Source organism: Apis dorsata, unplaced genomic scaffold (genome assembly GCF_000469605.1).
Source record: "Apis dorsata unplaced genomic scaffold, Apis dorsata 1.3 scaffold_245, whole genome shotgun sequence".
Lineage (NCBI taxonomy): Eukaryota > Metazoa > Arthropoda > Insecta > Hymenoptera > Apidae > Apis > Apis dorsata.
This window is the reverse complement of record NW_006263524.1, coordinates 118,875-134,265: the sequence shown is the minus strand read 5'-3', so window position 1 is coordinate 134,265 and position 15,391 is coordinate 118,875. Positions and strand designations below refer to the sequence as shown.

At 35.4% G+C, this 15,391-nt stretch overlaps 1 protein-coding gene and 2 long non-coding RNA genes across 6 annotated transcripts in view; 1 reads left to right on the top strand and 2 right to left on the bottom strand.

Moving 5' to 3' along the window:
- The first annotated feature begins 276 nt into the window (after window positions 1-276).
- LOC102671067 overlaps window positions 277-15,391 on the top strand; it is a 101,576-nt gene continuing 86,461 nt past the window's right edge. Inside the window, exons 1-2 of the mRNA XM_006615861.2 lie at window positions 277-347; window positions 1,431-1,551. Of these exons, the coding sequence (XP_006615924.1) occupies window positions 331-347; window positions 1,431-1,551 (138 nt within the window). The 5' untranslated portion in view covers window positions 277-330. The remainder of the gene's footprint in view (window positions 348-1,430; window positions 1,552-15,391) is intronic.
- LOC102670894 lies at window positions 6,539-11,279 on the bottom strand. Of its 4 annotated transcripts, none has more exons than XR_004150522.1 (9): window positions 11,051-11,279; window positions 9,549-9,821; window positions 9,031-9,416; window positions 8,844-8,967; window positions 8,510-8,600; window positions 8,191-8,450; window positions 7,786-8,113; window positions 7,307-7,666; window positions 6,539-7,242 (listed from the first exon to the last, which is right to left on the bottom strand). It is a non-coding gene; the product is annotated as an uncharacterized LOC102670894 (long non-coding RNA). The 4 variants fall into 4 exon arrangements; XR_421806.2 differs by having other exon boundaries at window positions 8,191-8,600; window positions 9,549-9,617; window positions 9,702-9,821; XR_004150521.1 differs by having other exon boundaries at window positions 8,191-8,600.
- On the bottom strand, window positions 13,388-15,385 carry LOC116185660. Its single transcript, XR_004150528.1, has 2 exons — window positions 14,498-15,385; window positions 13,388-14,270 (listed from the first exon to the last, which is right to left on the bottom strand). It is a non-coding gene; the product is annotated as an uncharacterized LOC116185660 (long non-coding RNA).

The window sequence follows — 15,391 nt, the reverse complement described above, 5'->3', positions numbered from 1 at the left end:
AAAAAAAAAAAAAAGGAACGGAAAAACGACAAAAACGCGGCCATCGATGCGTGTGCCACCATCCGCGACGCGGGATCGCTTGGTGAGGTGCTGCCATCTTCGCGGCCGAACCGCGAACGCGGACGATCGATTTTTTCAACGAGTTCCTCCGGGTTCCTTGGGTCCACGTTTTGATACCATTATCTTTGCCAGAATGTAGGCACATCGTGGCACTGTTTTTCTTTTTTCCTTTTCTTTTTGGTGATTCGATGATCGGGGGATGGACGATCGGCGAGACGATCGAGATGCCATCTTTGAATCGGTGGTGATGGAAGAGGCGCGGTGGCGGACATGTTGGATTCGATGAGGTAACGTTGCTTCATGTTTCGTGTTTTTTCACCACCAGATTTTTGGAGATTTTGATTTTGTGTATTTGAAGTATATTTGTTTTTGAAGTAGTTCAATTTCGGAGTGTATCGGATTTGCTGAGATAATGTTATTTTTTAGATCTCTTTTCGATGATCGATTAAAGATTTTTCTTTTTGGACTAGTATCATTTGCATTTTCATTTTCATAGATTTGGTGTAGATTTATTTTTATTAGTTTCAATTGGAGTATGTTGAATCTGTAGAGGAAAACGTTTTCTCTTTAAGTTTCTTTTCTTAATGAGATATTTGTGAAAGATTGGTAATACAAAAGATCGTGTATTGTCTCAAATAAATCAATTTGTGCATTTGATTTCGATTTGAAAAAGTTCAATTGGAATAGAGTCTTTGTAGATATATATACATAGATATACATAAATAGAATTTCTGTTTGGAATTTTTAAAAATAATTTTACCTTCTAACACTACTTTTCTTTCTATCTTTCATGAAATTAAAAACATTTTATATAGCATTCTAATATCATTAATATATAAAATATTTTTAAAAATAGTTTTACCTTCTATCTTTCATCATCATTCTAATATATAAAATATTTTTAAAAATAATTTTACGTTCTAACAGTACTTTTTTTCTATCTTTCATGAAATTAAAAACATCTTATATAGCATTCTAATCTCACTAATATATAAAATATTTTTAAAAATAGTTTTACCTTCTAACAGTACTTTTCTTTCTACCTTTCATGAAATTAAAAACATCTTATATATCATTCTAAAATCTTGCACGATTATTCTACTCTAAAAATCCGTTCAAATTAAAGAAAAATTTCCAACGAGCAATCATCTATTCAATCTCGAATAGAATGTTCAAAATTGCTTAATATTCCAATACGACAATGATACAATAATCTGAAGAAATAACAAAAATCATTCGACTGTCTATCCTCATCTTCTTGACAATTTTCTTGCATTGTTTCGACGTTTATGATGACGTTATGATTTCGTTGTGTCACGCTCAAAAAATTAGTTCGATCGCAATCGTGCAATAAAGTTTTTGTGGATTAGCTTAGAAACACGGGTTCGGTGCGGTTCGAGCGGCCAGTTTGCGTCTCACGACGGACGAGGAAGCAGCTTGTCGTCGCAGTTCGACTTTCCACCCTGTCCTGGGGCATTGTCGGCCAAGTCGGTGAGTACCTTCTGCATGCCACGCAATTTTCATGCCTCCGTTTTCTTTTGTGCCCATTCACCAGGCCCCCGATTCCGACCTCGGCCCTGTGCCCCTTTTGTGGGCCGAGGACCGACGGAAAACCGAATTTTACGACCTCATTCTTCCCCTTCAAATTAACCACGAAAATATAAGATTCTTTGTCTATTAGTGTTGTGCAAAAAGATGGAAAAAATTAATTGTATATAATGTATAAAGATTTGTTACATTCTATTATATCAATCCAAAATGGAAAATAAAATAATTTCTTGGAAAAATTCTTTATCCAGAAAATAAAGCTACTTTAAATTTTTTTTTGCAGAATGTGTCTTATAAATGAAACTAATAATCTTTATGAAAATTATGATAAATTATTAACAATTACTAATATATTGGATAATATCCTTGACCATATTGTCCAGAAACCAAAGTAGGATACTTCTTGCTATTAAAACAACAATATTTCTTGTCTTTTGCACAGGTACCCTATAGAAATCGTTAAAAATTATTTATATTAATTAATTATTTATATAAATGAGAGGAATAGCAACTATTTTTTATTTCATTACTTACAAATTTCAATCCTACTAAGGGACAGTTGAAATCTGCATCTCTAATTTTTTTCATAACTATGTTCAAAAGAATTAATCAAAAACCATAAAATATCGAAGCACTCACGAAATATATCTCTGAACCTAAAATTCCTTAGAAGAATTCTTTACAATTCCTTCGTTTATTCCAATGTTTGGTAATAATTCGAAAGGAAGAAAAATTTTTAAAGCACTTCCCTCCAGAGATACCAAGCGCAATTTCTCTCTCCTGAAAAATAAATTTCACGAAGCAAACGACGCTTAAAATTAGCATAAACACATTATCTACCATACCTTGCCAATATGTTCAAGTCTCCACTTTTCAATTGGCCGGCATAAATCTTCATTTCCTTGTCTCGCGTGCACCGAAGCTTCTCTTTTCACAAGAGTGGCGGCCAGGCTCGGCCAAGAAAAAAGCCAGATGTCGAATATTGCGACGAATTTTCGGTCCCCATAAATTGCTCCAGTTTTTCGAAGGAAAGCGCGCCAACACGCGCGTGTGTATGCGTATATGCTGTGTGTGTGTATGCTGGAACAATCGCCGCTTTTCCTTTTATCCCGGAAACAGACCTGCGAACGCTCCTCCGCCATTACTGGCTGGGATCGTGGAGAGACGTTCTCGAAACGTTGGTGAAATACGTTTCGCGTAACGGTGAAACGAAAGGAAGAAAAACGTGAGAGTAATTGACCGAATCGAGTTCTTAAACGAGTGCTGAGAAATCCTTCCTTCTTTGTGTGCTTTCCTGAAATAGAAGTGGTTGAAAGGCAACTTATGAAGATAAGGAAATGGGGATGTAAAGATATCTTTTTTTAAAGAAATATTTGTCCAGAATATATATCGGCTGAATTAACTCTTTAAGCGGATGTCGAGAGATGTTGATGTATAAAACGTAGTTAAATATAAGATGTTGTTTCTTGAGCAAGGATCTTGAATATCTGAATATGTATCTTGATCGAATTCTCAAATTGAGCATCGAGATCCTACTTGTGTCTTCATTATGCGCTTTCCTGAAACAGAAATGATTAGTTGAGAGAATGTAAATGCAGACATTTCTTGATGAATATTTATAATTTATGATTGTACGTTTGTTTTTATTGTTAGGTTGCAAGTTTCTTTGAGCGAAAATATTTGTATAGACATTTAAACAGAGAAAATAATGAACCAATAAGAAAATAATAAAAGATTCAGTATTACCTGTAAATCATTGTGATTTCCAAATTTTTTAGTAATCCAATTAAACAACCAATCAATAGATACAATTATTTACACATATTTTAATATAATAAAAAATCGATGTACAGAATACAAAGATTTTTAAAAAACTTTTTCTAAAAATCCACTCCCTAGATTATTTTCAACGTAGAATTCGCACCTTATTATACCTGCAGCTCGTTATAATTTAAAATTATTTCCACGTGGAAAATCAACTCGTTATCTCGAGATATCGACAGAAACACCTCGTACACGCGATTCCGTTTCGAGGTTTAAACACATTGGAGGAGCCGGCGCCTGATGGCGCGAACTTTCGAGAGATCGGCGGTCTCGATCTCTCTCCGTGCAAATTGAATATCTAGAGGAAAATTGAAGCGACGATGGATGATAGGGTGGCGAGGTATCTTAAGTGTTCGTTTAAATTAATTTCTCGCGGTTGTTAAAGGCCTTAAAGCGTGGGCATTAGTTATTAGGCGGCTGGTGTTAATTATTGGATGAAATGAAGTAAAATAGTGTATTGTGTGAAAATGAGCCTCGTTTCGTTATGGTTCCAGGCCCTCGCGAATAAATATCACGTTCCATCAAGTGTGCACGCAATTTGTTACGCGAAACGATACGCGTGACTTGTACACGACGCATAAATTTTCGACGCAGGTGCACAGGTCCTCCTTTTTTTGTTCCTTCTTTTTCTCTTCGGTTATACCGTGACTTATCATCTTGCTTTATTTTTTCTTCGATGCCAATTCGGTTCTTCAAGTTCGAGGAACGATGCTCAAGTTATAGATAATAGAAATAATAGTGATAAATAGTAACGATCCAATTGGAAATTGAAGATTTCTTCAAGTCAGTCATTTTCATTTCTCCAATAATAAAATTGTAAGTTTGAAATTCGTATCAATCGAATCGAATAAAGTAAAACTGGAAAGATACAAAATTTTGAGTTAAAAAAAAGTAGCAATTAGTTCAAATTTCTTTCATCATAGAAAATTACTTTCACATTGTTTGGAAATAACAATAAAAATTCACGATATTGAAAGAATATAAATTGCAATACAATCACAATGTACTTAGCTTTTGGCAGACGGTGTCGGTACTTAATAAGTATCTTATTTATTAACTGGCTGCATCATTACCCATTGACCTTTAGATCTGGAACGATTACGAGAGGAGCCGTCCATATATCCGCGAAATTATATATTACGCGTTTATCGTGTCTATCCTGTAATTTACATTATTATTAATTACGAGTTGGTATCTAGTTGCATCTAGATCACTGTAATAAACCGAATCCAGTCTCGTCGATCGCAATCTTTCTCGCCTTTTCCGCATCAGGAATTCTCTCAGAAATTACCAACTCGATGTTTCAATCTTAGCTATCATTAAAAGCCGCGTAATGTGTCTTTAATAAACACGAATGATGTAAAACCTCAATTATCCAGTTTTGATTTTTCCTTTGATTATTTTTTTTTTTTCTTAATAACGTTTATAAAAAAAAAAAAAACACTATATTGGAAATGATAATTTAATCGAACATTGATCTTCGTTTCCTTTGATTTATTTTTTTTTGTATTTGGAACATTATATTATTTATATTATCTACGTTATTATTATATATTATCGTGTCATTTATATTACACGTTATTCAAAAGATTCTGATAAAATATACAAGTTTAGTATGTAAGACATTAATATCTTCACTTTTTTGATTTATCTTTTTATCTATTTTAAATATTCTATTATAATTATACGGTTATATTATCTATATTTATGTTATTATTAAATTATTTTATCATTAAACATCATTTGTTTACTATTTCATTCAAATGTTTATCTTGCATTTCATAAAATAATTACCTTTCTAAGATACAATTTTTTAACGACTATAAGAAATATATAGATTAAACGTTGCTTCTATTAATAATAATTCATATGAATTGCATTTGAAAGAAGCAAAAGTTGAAGTCGTAATATAATTAATTGAATCTTTAGCTATTATTTTACATTATACTTAATCTTAATATTCGATAAAGAAAACGTACCTATTACAGTTTCTTATATTTTTTGACACTGCATAAATTTTTATATGAAAATCCTTAGATTTGTTCGTCACTTGTTCGTATAGCAAATGATATTTCACATTAATAAATTGTTGTTATAATCACATCCTCCATGTTGCAATTTCGTTTCATTCATCGACCATTTGGCGCCACCGTCGTTTATTCGCCTTTCGATTTGTGTTTATCGTGCATCTTCTTGGATTCTTCGGCTCTTCAAGCGCGATGAAACAAGCGGAGACGTCTGTGAGACATTGAGTCGTCTCGCTGACAAATGGCCGCCGTTTACGTTCCTCGACCGAATATTTTCGGTGTTTCTTCTTCGTCGTCGTTCCTTTTATTTCGACCGAATCCGTGAACGATTCTCTCGGCTCCATTATGTTGAGGGGATCGAATCATCCTTCCTTGAAAGAAGACTTGATGGATGGAAATGATGGAGGATCGGGGAATATCTAGTAGTTTTATTAGATTAGGTCAGTGTTTCTTTGTTTAGGTTTGGACTAACAAATATGGAGAAACGTGTCGATAACTTTATTGAACAAGTACAATAATATAATTTTTTAAAGTTGATTTGAAAAGAATAATTTTTGTAATTTTGTTGTAGTTTTTGGATGTATTATTTTAGGAAGAAACTTTTATTTATTATTAAAAGTCAGGAATAATAAAAAAAAAATTAGTTCTTTATTTTTACAGATATATTTTTCTTCAAATTCTAGAAGATTCTAGTGATCCAATATTCTACTAGATATATGCAATGTTCTTGATCTTTACATTATCTATAAGTAGTATTTTTTTAATGGTTATATCAATTGAAGTGGAAATATATTGTATTTCACATTATATTGATTACTCGATAATTGTTTCAACAACATTTGCATTTATTTGCATTTATTTACATTCATTCTGATAATCTTATATCATACATTAATTATTTCATAGATTTAAATTAATAACGATTTTTTACAAAATATATTAATTGATTGAGATACAATTGAAAAATTAATAATTTGTAGAATTAAATGCACAATGTACAATAATAATTACTTTTATATTTTCATATATAATTATAAATATGATTTCATCTTTGATCAAAACAGAACTTTGTATTCCTCATTTCTTTATCAAAATTACATTTTTCTTGATACAGAATTTGCTAATTGCTAGTCACGGTTCGTTTCTAGCAGAGATTTTTACCGTCGATTTCTTTATATTTCATTCATTCGGCTAATAACCCCGTCCACCTAGGAAGTAGCACCTGTTTCTAACAATGACTTGTCGCGTATAACGGAGTCAAGATTAATGATGCCTTAATGACTGCATAAATGGTTTCGAGCGGCGTCTAAGTATAACTCAATTCAGACTGTAGAGAATATTCCGTGTGAAACGTAATTACATAATTACATATACGATTGATCTCTCGTTTGATGTATTTTTTATTTGACAGCTTAAAATATTATCGTATTCCTTTTTCTCACGATAATTACTATTTGATAATCGTCGTGTCATCGAGAAATAATTGAACCAAGAGAATTTTTATCCTTTCGAGGAAATAACAATCGATCATTATTTCATTCTTTGATTAATTTGACTTCAATGATTTTCAACTCAAGATTAGAAGAATAATTGAAACAATAGCTTCAATAATTTTTTTTATGTAACAACAAATTAAATAATTAATGAGCAGAATAATTACTTTAATATTCCTTATTTTTCAGATTGCTGCCATTTAGTCGATAACTTTTATCTATTTCAACATAACCTACATTGATAATTCTGTACAATATGGCATTGTAATAACAACGTAATCTTATCATTCCTGAAAATGATTCAAAGTTAATTTTCTAATTTTCCTTTATTTTTTAAAATTCTTTACACCTTACCTTAGCTAATTCTTTAATTTTCCTTCAATTTTCCTTTAATTCAAAAAAATTTTCCTTGCCTTTCCTCTACAAAAATTGAAGAAAATATTACAATTTATTCATAACTCGATCGAAACGTTGAAATATATCGTCTCATCTACCTGCTGAGGCCCATTTTCAAGGGTTTAAAGTGAAATAACGCTCGATTCCGCGTATCGACGGCAAAATGGCGGCGGCGTGGAAAGTTGCGACCAAACTTAGTCCCTTTAGTTAGATTTCAAAGTTAGGGAAAATCGAAAAGCCAGATAAGGAAGTTACCACGGATCCCGTTTGCAGCTCGGTTTGCACGCTCGTTTCCGCATGCGACTTGGGCCGTAATAGCTGGAAAAGAGAAACGATGCGCGTTAGCCCGTAATTAGCGAGCCACCGATAATCACGCGCTCCACGCGCAATTATCTTCGGAAATTTTAGAAAGCTCGTTAGCCCGTCCTTCCAATTACCACGAATACCCTTTTAATTACGCAATCGGCCTCCCGTTGTTAATATTTAATCGCACGAGAGCGCAACAATCCGCCAGGCGAATTTGGATTACGCTGGATTTATGACCAGATTAAGGAGAATATTTCCTTTTCTTTTTTTCTTGTTACGTTTCTTTTGTTTATCGTACTGCTTCTCTTGAGCCTTCATACAGTAATATTCGTATTATCCTGTTTTGTACAATGGATATGGCGAAAGGCTCTATATTTTATATAAAATTTGTTGCGAATTTGCACGTTGTTTGAATTCTTATGGATTCGTCTCAAAGATCCTATCGAGTTTGTGTATCATCTGAAAAATTTTATCAAATTTGTATAAGACATGAAAGATCCTTGTATATGTAAAGAAAGATTCTATTTAATTTATACATCATCTTAAAGGTCCTCTTAAGTTTGTATAATATATCACGTGAAACATCCTATTAAATTTGTTTAATACATTGAACATCTGAAAGAGACTTAGCCATCTTCTTACTTATTTTATTCTACGTTTTTCTTCTCCTTCTTCCGTGTACATTAATCACCCTTTGGCGAGACGTTGGACAACTGGCATTTCACTTTGATGACTGTTTGGTTCCTTGTTTCGTTGCTCTGGAACTGGATGTCAAAGGGTCCATTTGGCTTCTTTTCTGCAAGACGTAAAAGATTAGTCGCGATATTACAAACGGACTCTTTAGTAAAGTCAAACATTTCGCTTGTAATTTTCTTGTCAAGCTGTGATTTATGACACGTTGCGATGATCTTACGTGTTTGTTGATACGGAGAATTAACATTGGAGACTGAAATATTAAAAAAATATTTATGAAATCTTCTTTTTTTTTTTATTAGATTTAAATTTTTTGTAAGTTAATCTCTTATATTTAAACCTAATTAATTAGATAGATACGTTTAAAGATATGTCTTCCAATTACCGTACATTTTGCTCGTTAAAGACTTTATATGTTCTTGCATATCTAATTTCAAAAAAAAATCTTATCAAACTGATAATAAACAAGCCTTTTAAATACATATGAATTACCTACAGTGCAATATTTTTATCGATTCAATTTTCCAAGATTAAAATAATTATTCAATTTCCGAGAAATCTTAACGGACAAATGATAAGCCTTAATAAATTTATTTATTAATTTAACAATCTTCGAAATACTACACGATATAAAAAAACAATCCATCGATCAGTTCGTTACGAATAATAATAAAATTCCATACACCTGTTATACTACTCGATACCATCAGCCATCAATTTTCAACGGAGGGAATACACAAGGGCCCATAATGAATTTTTATCACCTCCAATAATCGGCCTCCATTTTCTTCTCCCGCATTGTATCGCCGATATTTTACCCGACACCGTTAATTCCACGCTTTAATTTCATCCGGATTATCGTTCTGACGTTTGTTGGCCGTTGCGTGGGCAGAAACAGAGGCAACCTGGATCCTGTTGTTTGTCGTTCACCGTTCCAACACACAGGGAATCCCGAGCCGTAACAACCATCGTGAATTGTCTTACACACGTGGCCCTTGTTAAACGCTCTCGACAGTTACAAGGCACCACTCCTGCGTTCCGTGGCCGTAATTGAAGGAGATTTCGGGAACTGTAGAGAGACAGAGAGAGAAAGAGATAGAGAATCAATGACAAAATTCGTCATCGACGTTGATGAATCGTCGAGAAGAAAATACGTTATCATCGTACCTTCGATCAATATTCGTCAATATTCTACACTTACGAATAATTATTTTATTGTCGCCTGCATCAACTTTTGTATTCTTCAGAATCTCGATTCTCCAAAGATATCCTACGAATAACAAATAATCCATGATAAATATACAATCGAAGATCTTAAAATCAACGTAAAATAATAACAATGACACTAATTAACCTCAAACCACGAACGTTCGACGGACGGACTCGAGATTCAAAATGGAGACGGATTCAACGTATCCCGCGAGAAACGGCGGGAAAATTTGATTAACAAAAACGGCGCATCGCTGAATTCCAACTGAAATAACAAAAAAAAAAGCGAAAAAAAAAAAAAAGAAAGAAAAAGGGACAAACGTGGGACCGTCGGGGAAGGGGTGGCGGGATCCCGGGGCGCAACGAATATTAATAACGTGGCAAAGTTAAAAATGTTTACCGTGCGTTACGTTTGATACGAGGGCCACGAACGTGGCAGCAGGGTCCCTCGTGATTGATCGCGCGTCTCTTCGTCTCTCCCTCTGACAACGGGGTGTTTCCTATGGATATTGCTTTGGTACGGTGTTGCACGCCGACCATCTCCCTTCCATGGCGTTCCGTCGAGGCGCACCGACCATACCCGATCTGTTTCTATCCCCCTACGAATCAAATCTAACCCTCCCCCCTCCCTCCTTCCCGTCCTTCTCTTCTTGCTAGGGGTCCTAGACCCTCGGGCTCGCCATGTGCAGGCACGAAAATCATCGTCCAGGAATGTGGCCAGACGTTTCAACCGTCTGAGGATCTTCGTTCAATCCCTGTTACACGTTTTTGGATCATGCATGTACGTGGATGATCGAGATTTGAAGGGGTGTTTGAAAAGGGGAGTGGCAAGAATTGAATTGTGAACAGAGAAAGAGAGTGTTTGTATTGAGTGTTTACAATACAGTTTTTTAGATTTTTCACGGAATCTTTCTGGGAAATTTGTCAATTGATGATGATGCTTGAAAATAAACAAGTTATATATAGACGATAAAAAAGAAAAAGAAGATAGAAGACGGAATTTTAAAGTACGTTCAAATTCAATTAAGATTCACCATCTTCTCGATTGAAAAAAAATTACATTACGATACAATGATTAGAACGTGATTAAATTTTGAAATTAAAAATATTGAAAGGAAAGACGATCCAATAATCGATATTAATTTTCACGACGATATGGACGAGGGTGGATTTCGAATTACGTGGCCACACTCGCATTAGACGTAATGCGCGGCAAATGTTTTTTGACAGGGCCGCGATATTTAATATTCGTTAAGCCTTCCAGTTCAGCCACGCCTCCATATTAACCACGTTTTTTTCTTTCTTTTTTTTTTCTTTTTTTTTCGACGTATTAACGCATATTCCAACGTTAAACGCAATAATGGAAATTGATAATCAGCCGGTCGTTAACGTCACGGCCGAGTAACGATTATTTATTCGTAACGATTTTCGTGGCTGCGTGATTCGCCAAGGGGTGAAAATCGCGATCCACAGTACCGATTAAAACTTTCCTACCCCGTTCCACACACACCTCTCGCGATGAATTCTCCGCTTGATATATCAGCTGCGACTAAAATTAGAATTTTTCTAATAGCCGACAACCTGGTCTTAGAGTGATCCATTTAATTTCATAAGGCGTATCTGTATCTATTATAGTTTGCAAGATACCAATCAACGATTAATCTAATCCATCTAGCGTGTAATGCAATTTTTATTATTATCAAATGTGTCGCTTATTCATCGCAATGATATAATCAAAAATTGATTTTTTAATTGTTATAGGAATAATTGCTTTTTTTTCTTTATACCGATTGACTTTTTGTAAATAATCATTTAGATAGAAATTAGATATTCCGATTCATTTGTTGAACAATAATTTCAAAATATTTCAATCATCGTGTTAAAAAATATAATCATATTTTGTATATTTTCGATTGAACAAGAATTTTCTTCAATTTTTGGGCCTCGATAAATTAATTTGGATCACAAATTTACACATAAAGTATCATTTCAGTTGTTGTTTCACAGGAACAGTTTCGATGATATTCCCAGCCCTCTCTTCGCTTGTGTATTGTAATTATTAGACGTGCTCGATGTTACAGGGGCCGACAAAATGTCAGATATAAATATCGTCTCAGCACGAGCCCTCCCCGCGTGATCGTTTCATATTGATGCGAACACCATACCGATCATCCTGCTGCTTCGCCACCCCTATTTCTTCCCCCTATTTCTCGTGCACAGAGGAAACTCGTATCACAATTAAGTAACAACACCACTACTTACGAATCTTTTCTCCCTAAAGGACGTGACGCACATTGTACACCGACGACAAATTGTTAGACGATTGACTGAGAAAACTCAAAATAGTACACTATTTTTTCGATCCATTTAATGACGAATTAGAAATTATATATTAACACTCTGTTATCCATTATGAATATTCGTATTCGACTACTATTCTGAAAGAATGAAAACACGAATGTGAAACTGACAGAAGATCTATAAAGTCAAATGAACTTTCGAAATAACCTGTAATATCTTCCTCTTCTTTATCTTTTTACTTCTTTTTTGGTTATCGAAAGGATTGGTCGTTTTTGGGCACTCGATGCTTAGCCCGAGGAGGAAGCGCACTCGATGCAATTAATTTTGCTGTAGGGCACAACGTATCGCGATTAATCTTGGCGTGTGTTGGGCAATGGTGTCACAACGGTGGCGATCGAAGTCGTTTCGAGTAATTAGTCGTCGGTGGTCGCGAAAAAAAAAAGTAGCTCGCGCCACGAAGCGAATGGTAGGTACCCGCGGCCATATAATTAGCCGTTTCTCAAATTGGACGTAGCTCGTTGTTGTTAGTTACGCTTAGTCGGTTGATAATCTCTTCTTTCGTTCGCTCGTTAATGAGCGCCCTAGCGGCAGCGCTCGTAATCTTGCAAATGGCTACCGTGCAAACGCGGCTAGACGATGACTGAGGGAGAAGGATGAGGAGGGGGGCACAGGCCAGCTCAAATGAGACGGGAGACGAACGACCTTTGCGCGAGAAACGTCTAATCTGGCCGATAATTTTTGTCCATGTATATTGCCTTCCTTGATAAAAATTTTCTATCTAGGATTCTTTTTTATTTTTTCAAAGTGTGAAATATTTGATTATATTATCCTAGACTATATTATCCTAGACGATAGACTTGGTGAATAGTGACAATGCGCAGTCTTTTTTACTAGTATTGTATCTAGGGTTTTTTTTATTTTTCTCGAGACATGTTGAAAATTTCAGACGAAGTTAGAAAACCGATATAAATTTATTAAAAATTTAAAAATATTGTAATTTGTTTGTTTTAACAATAAAAAAAATTAAAAAACTAAATTTTTCGAAATGTTAAACTTTCGTCTCTAATAAAAATTTTTTACTACGGAAATTTAATAAGTATCTATTATATATTTCAACAGATAGGTATGAACACGAGATATTTGACTTTTTTCGCAAAATATCATTGAATTCTTCAATCTTGACCCCTTTGTGACTATCGCGTTTCGAAACAGCCATAAAACCACTTCACATGTAAATTTCCTTCGGGATCGTTTCATCATCAGCCATTTTCCCAACCTCAAATCTGAATATTCGCATACTTCGTGTTAAAAGTCGAGATTCATTCCGTTACATGCACGTTTCTTCCATGTACATTGCTACCGGATCGGTTAGTTTCTCTATCTTTAACCAATTTAATCTTAAATTAGCATATTATGTAAAAAAAATCAAAGTTCTACCATATTTATTTTATTAAATTCATTTATCTTTGTCCGATTTAACTTAACCTAATCTTAAACATTAACATACGTAAAAAAAAAAAAAAGTCAAGATTTCTTTTCACATTTATTTTTTCTTCATGAACATTTATATTAGATCGGTTGGTTTCTTAATCTTTGCTTAACCATCAAATGTGAACATTTGCATATCGTGTCAAGAATATATTCTCTACCACATTTAAAACTTCTTTGTGCACATTGTTGTCCGATCTGTCGGTTTCTTAATCCTTGCCTAACTTAACCTCAAATATGCATATTCGTTTACGTATTAAGAAACGAAATTCATCCAAGATTTTACCACATTTACAATTCCTTTGTGCATACTGCTACCTGATCTATCGGTTTCTTAATCCATACAGAAACGAATCTTTGAACATTTGGTAGCAACTGGTTGCAGTAGCGAGAATTAACAATTAATCTTTCGGTCCGGTATATTGCGACTGAATCTCAGAGAAGAGGGGACGTTGTAAAGTGGAAGGGGGTCACAGAAAGAAGATAGGAGAATGCAATGAGGAGATATACGTGGAGAAGGCACGTTAAAGAGAGTACAAGTGGACAGAGATGGAAACGGGATGGGAAGTGGGGATGCAGAAGGGAAGAGAGTAGTTACAGACCGGGCATTATGCAAACGACGCAACAATTAGACTGTGGTCTTCCACCGGTTATTTAGTATTTAATATAATTTAACCCGTACTTGGCTATATAATGGCCATCTTCACACATTCCACCAAGACTTTCGAATATATCCAACAGGTATCCCAGTTGTTGTTGTTGTTGTTGTTGTTGTTATTGCCTTGGTCGGTTGGCAGCGTCACTTTCGAGCGATTAATGTCTTACGAGATGCTGGATCTCTCGTTCTTGTTAACGATTAAGCGCCGATAGAGATCTCTCCTCTCCTTGGCTTTTCAACTCGTTCGTCGGCGTGCCTCGAATATATCTATTTGCGGGAATCTCTAATGAACGCGGTCTGCGAAATACATGACATATAAATATTAAACACAATTATTAAAGGCTGATTGTTATACATATTATTTGTTAATAGTGTCTTTTTATAAAATTAAAGGTATGCACAAACAAATGAAAAATTTGTACATGAAAAATGAAGGAATAATAAAACTTTAAAGAAATTTAAATATCGAAGATAGAAAATATAAAAATAGATACCATAGGGATCAATAGGAGTCATAATGAATATTTCATTAACGCGATAAACCGGAGCGTTAAACCAGAATACTCGAATTGAGATGGACATCAAAAGGCCATCACCGCAAAATTCTTAGATACTAATGCCTTTCCACCTTCCAGCACGGTATCATCCTTTCACGAATAGACGTTTTTTGCATAACTTGGCCGTAGGAGTTCGCCTCTCTCGTCGCCGCCATCAGCACCCCCTCCAAAACCTTGCAGAACTTCCCATGTCTCTCACCGACTCCCTCTCCGGACGCTTTCCCCTCCCTCTCTCCCTCCACTCCTTCTTTCTCTCGTTCCATCTTCACTCTTCTCTTCTTTCACCGACACCTCATCTTTTCGTTCACTCTCTCTCTTTCTCTCTCTCTCTCTCCCATTCTCCCTCTCTTCAACAGCAGGCTGCCACGACGGTGTACACGAGGCTCTGCGGCTAAGAGCAGAGCGACGTCGCCGACGCCACGCACCCCGACGTCGCCCTGACGCGCTCCACTGACGCTGCGGAGCGGAGATTAATGGCTTCGGACTCTGAAATCCTGGAAAATAAATAGCGGGGGCGCCGGTGGCGAGAGCGAGAGTCCTGTGGAGCAAGATGTCCCTTTCTCTCTCTCTCTCGTTCTCTCTTCAATCATCTATCCTTTTCTTTCTTTTGTACCAGTGGTCGATGGAGAAAGAGATGGAAGATGAAGAGAGATGAGATGAGATGAGAGTTGGAGAGAAAGAGAGAGAAAGANCGAGGGACCTGCCTACCACTGCCCACCGCCATCGCTGTGTTCCCTTCTTTGTGAGGAACCTGAAGGTTGTCGAAGGGCTGACGCGAAAAGCGACCAGCGTAGAAATTTATCTGGCCGGAATGCTTTTGTTGGCCCGCTT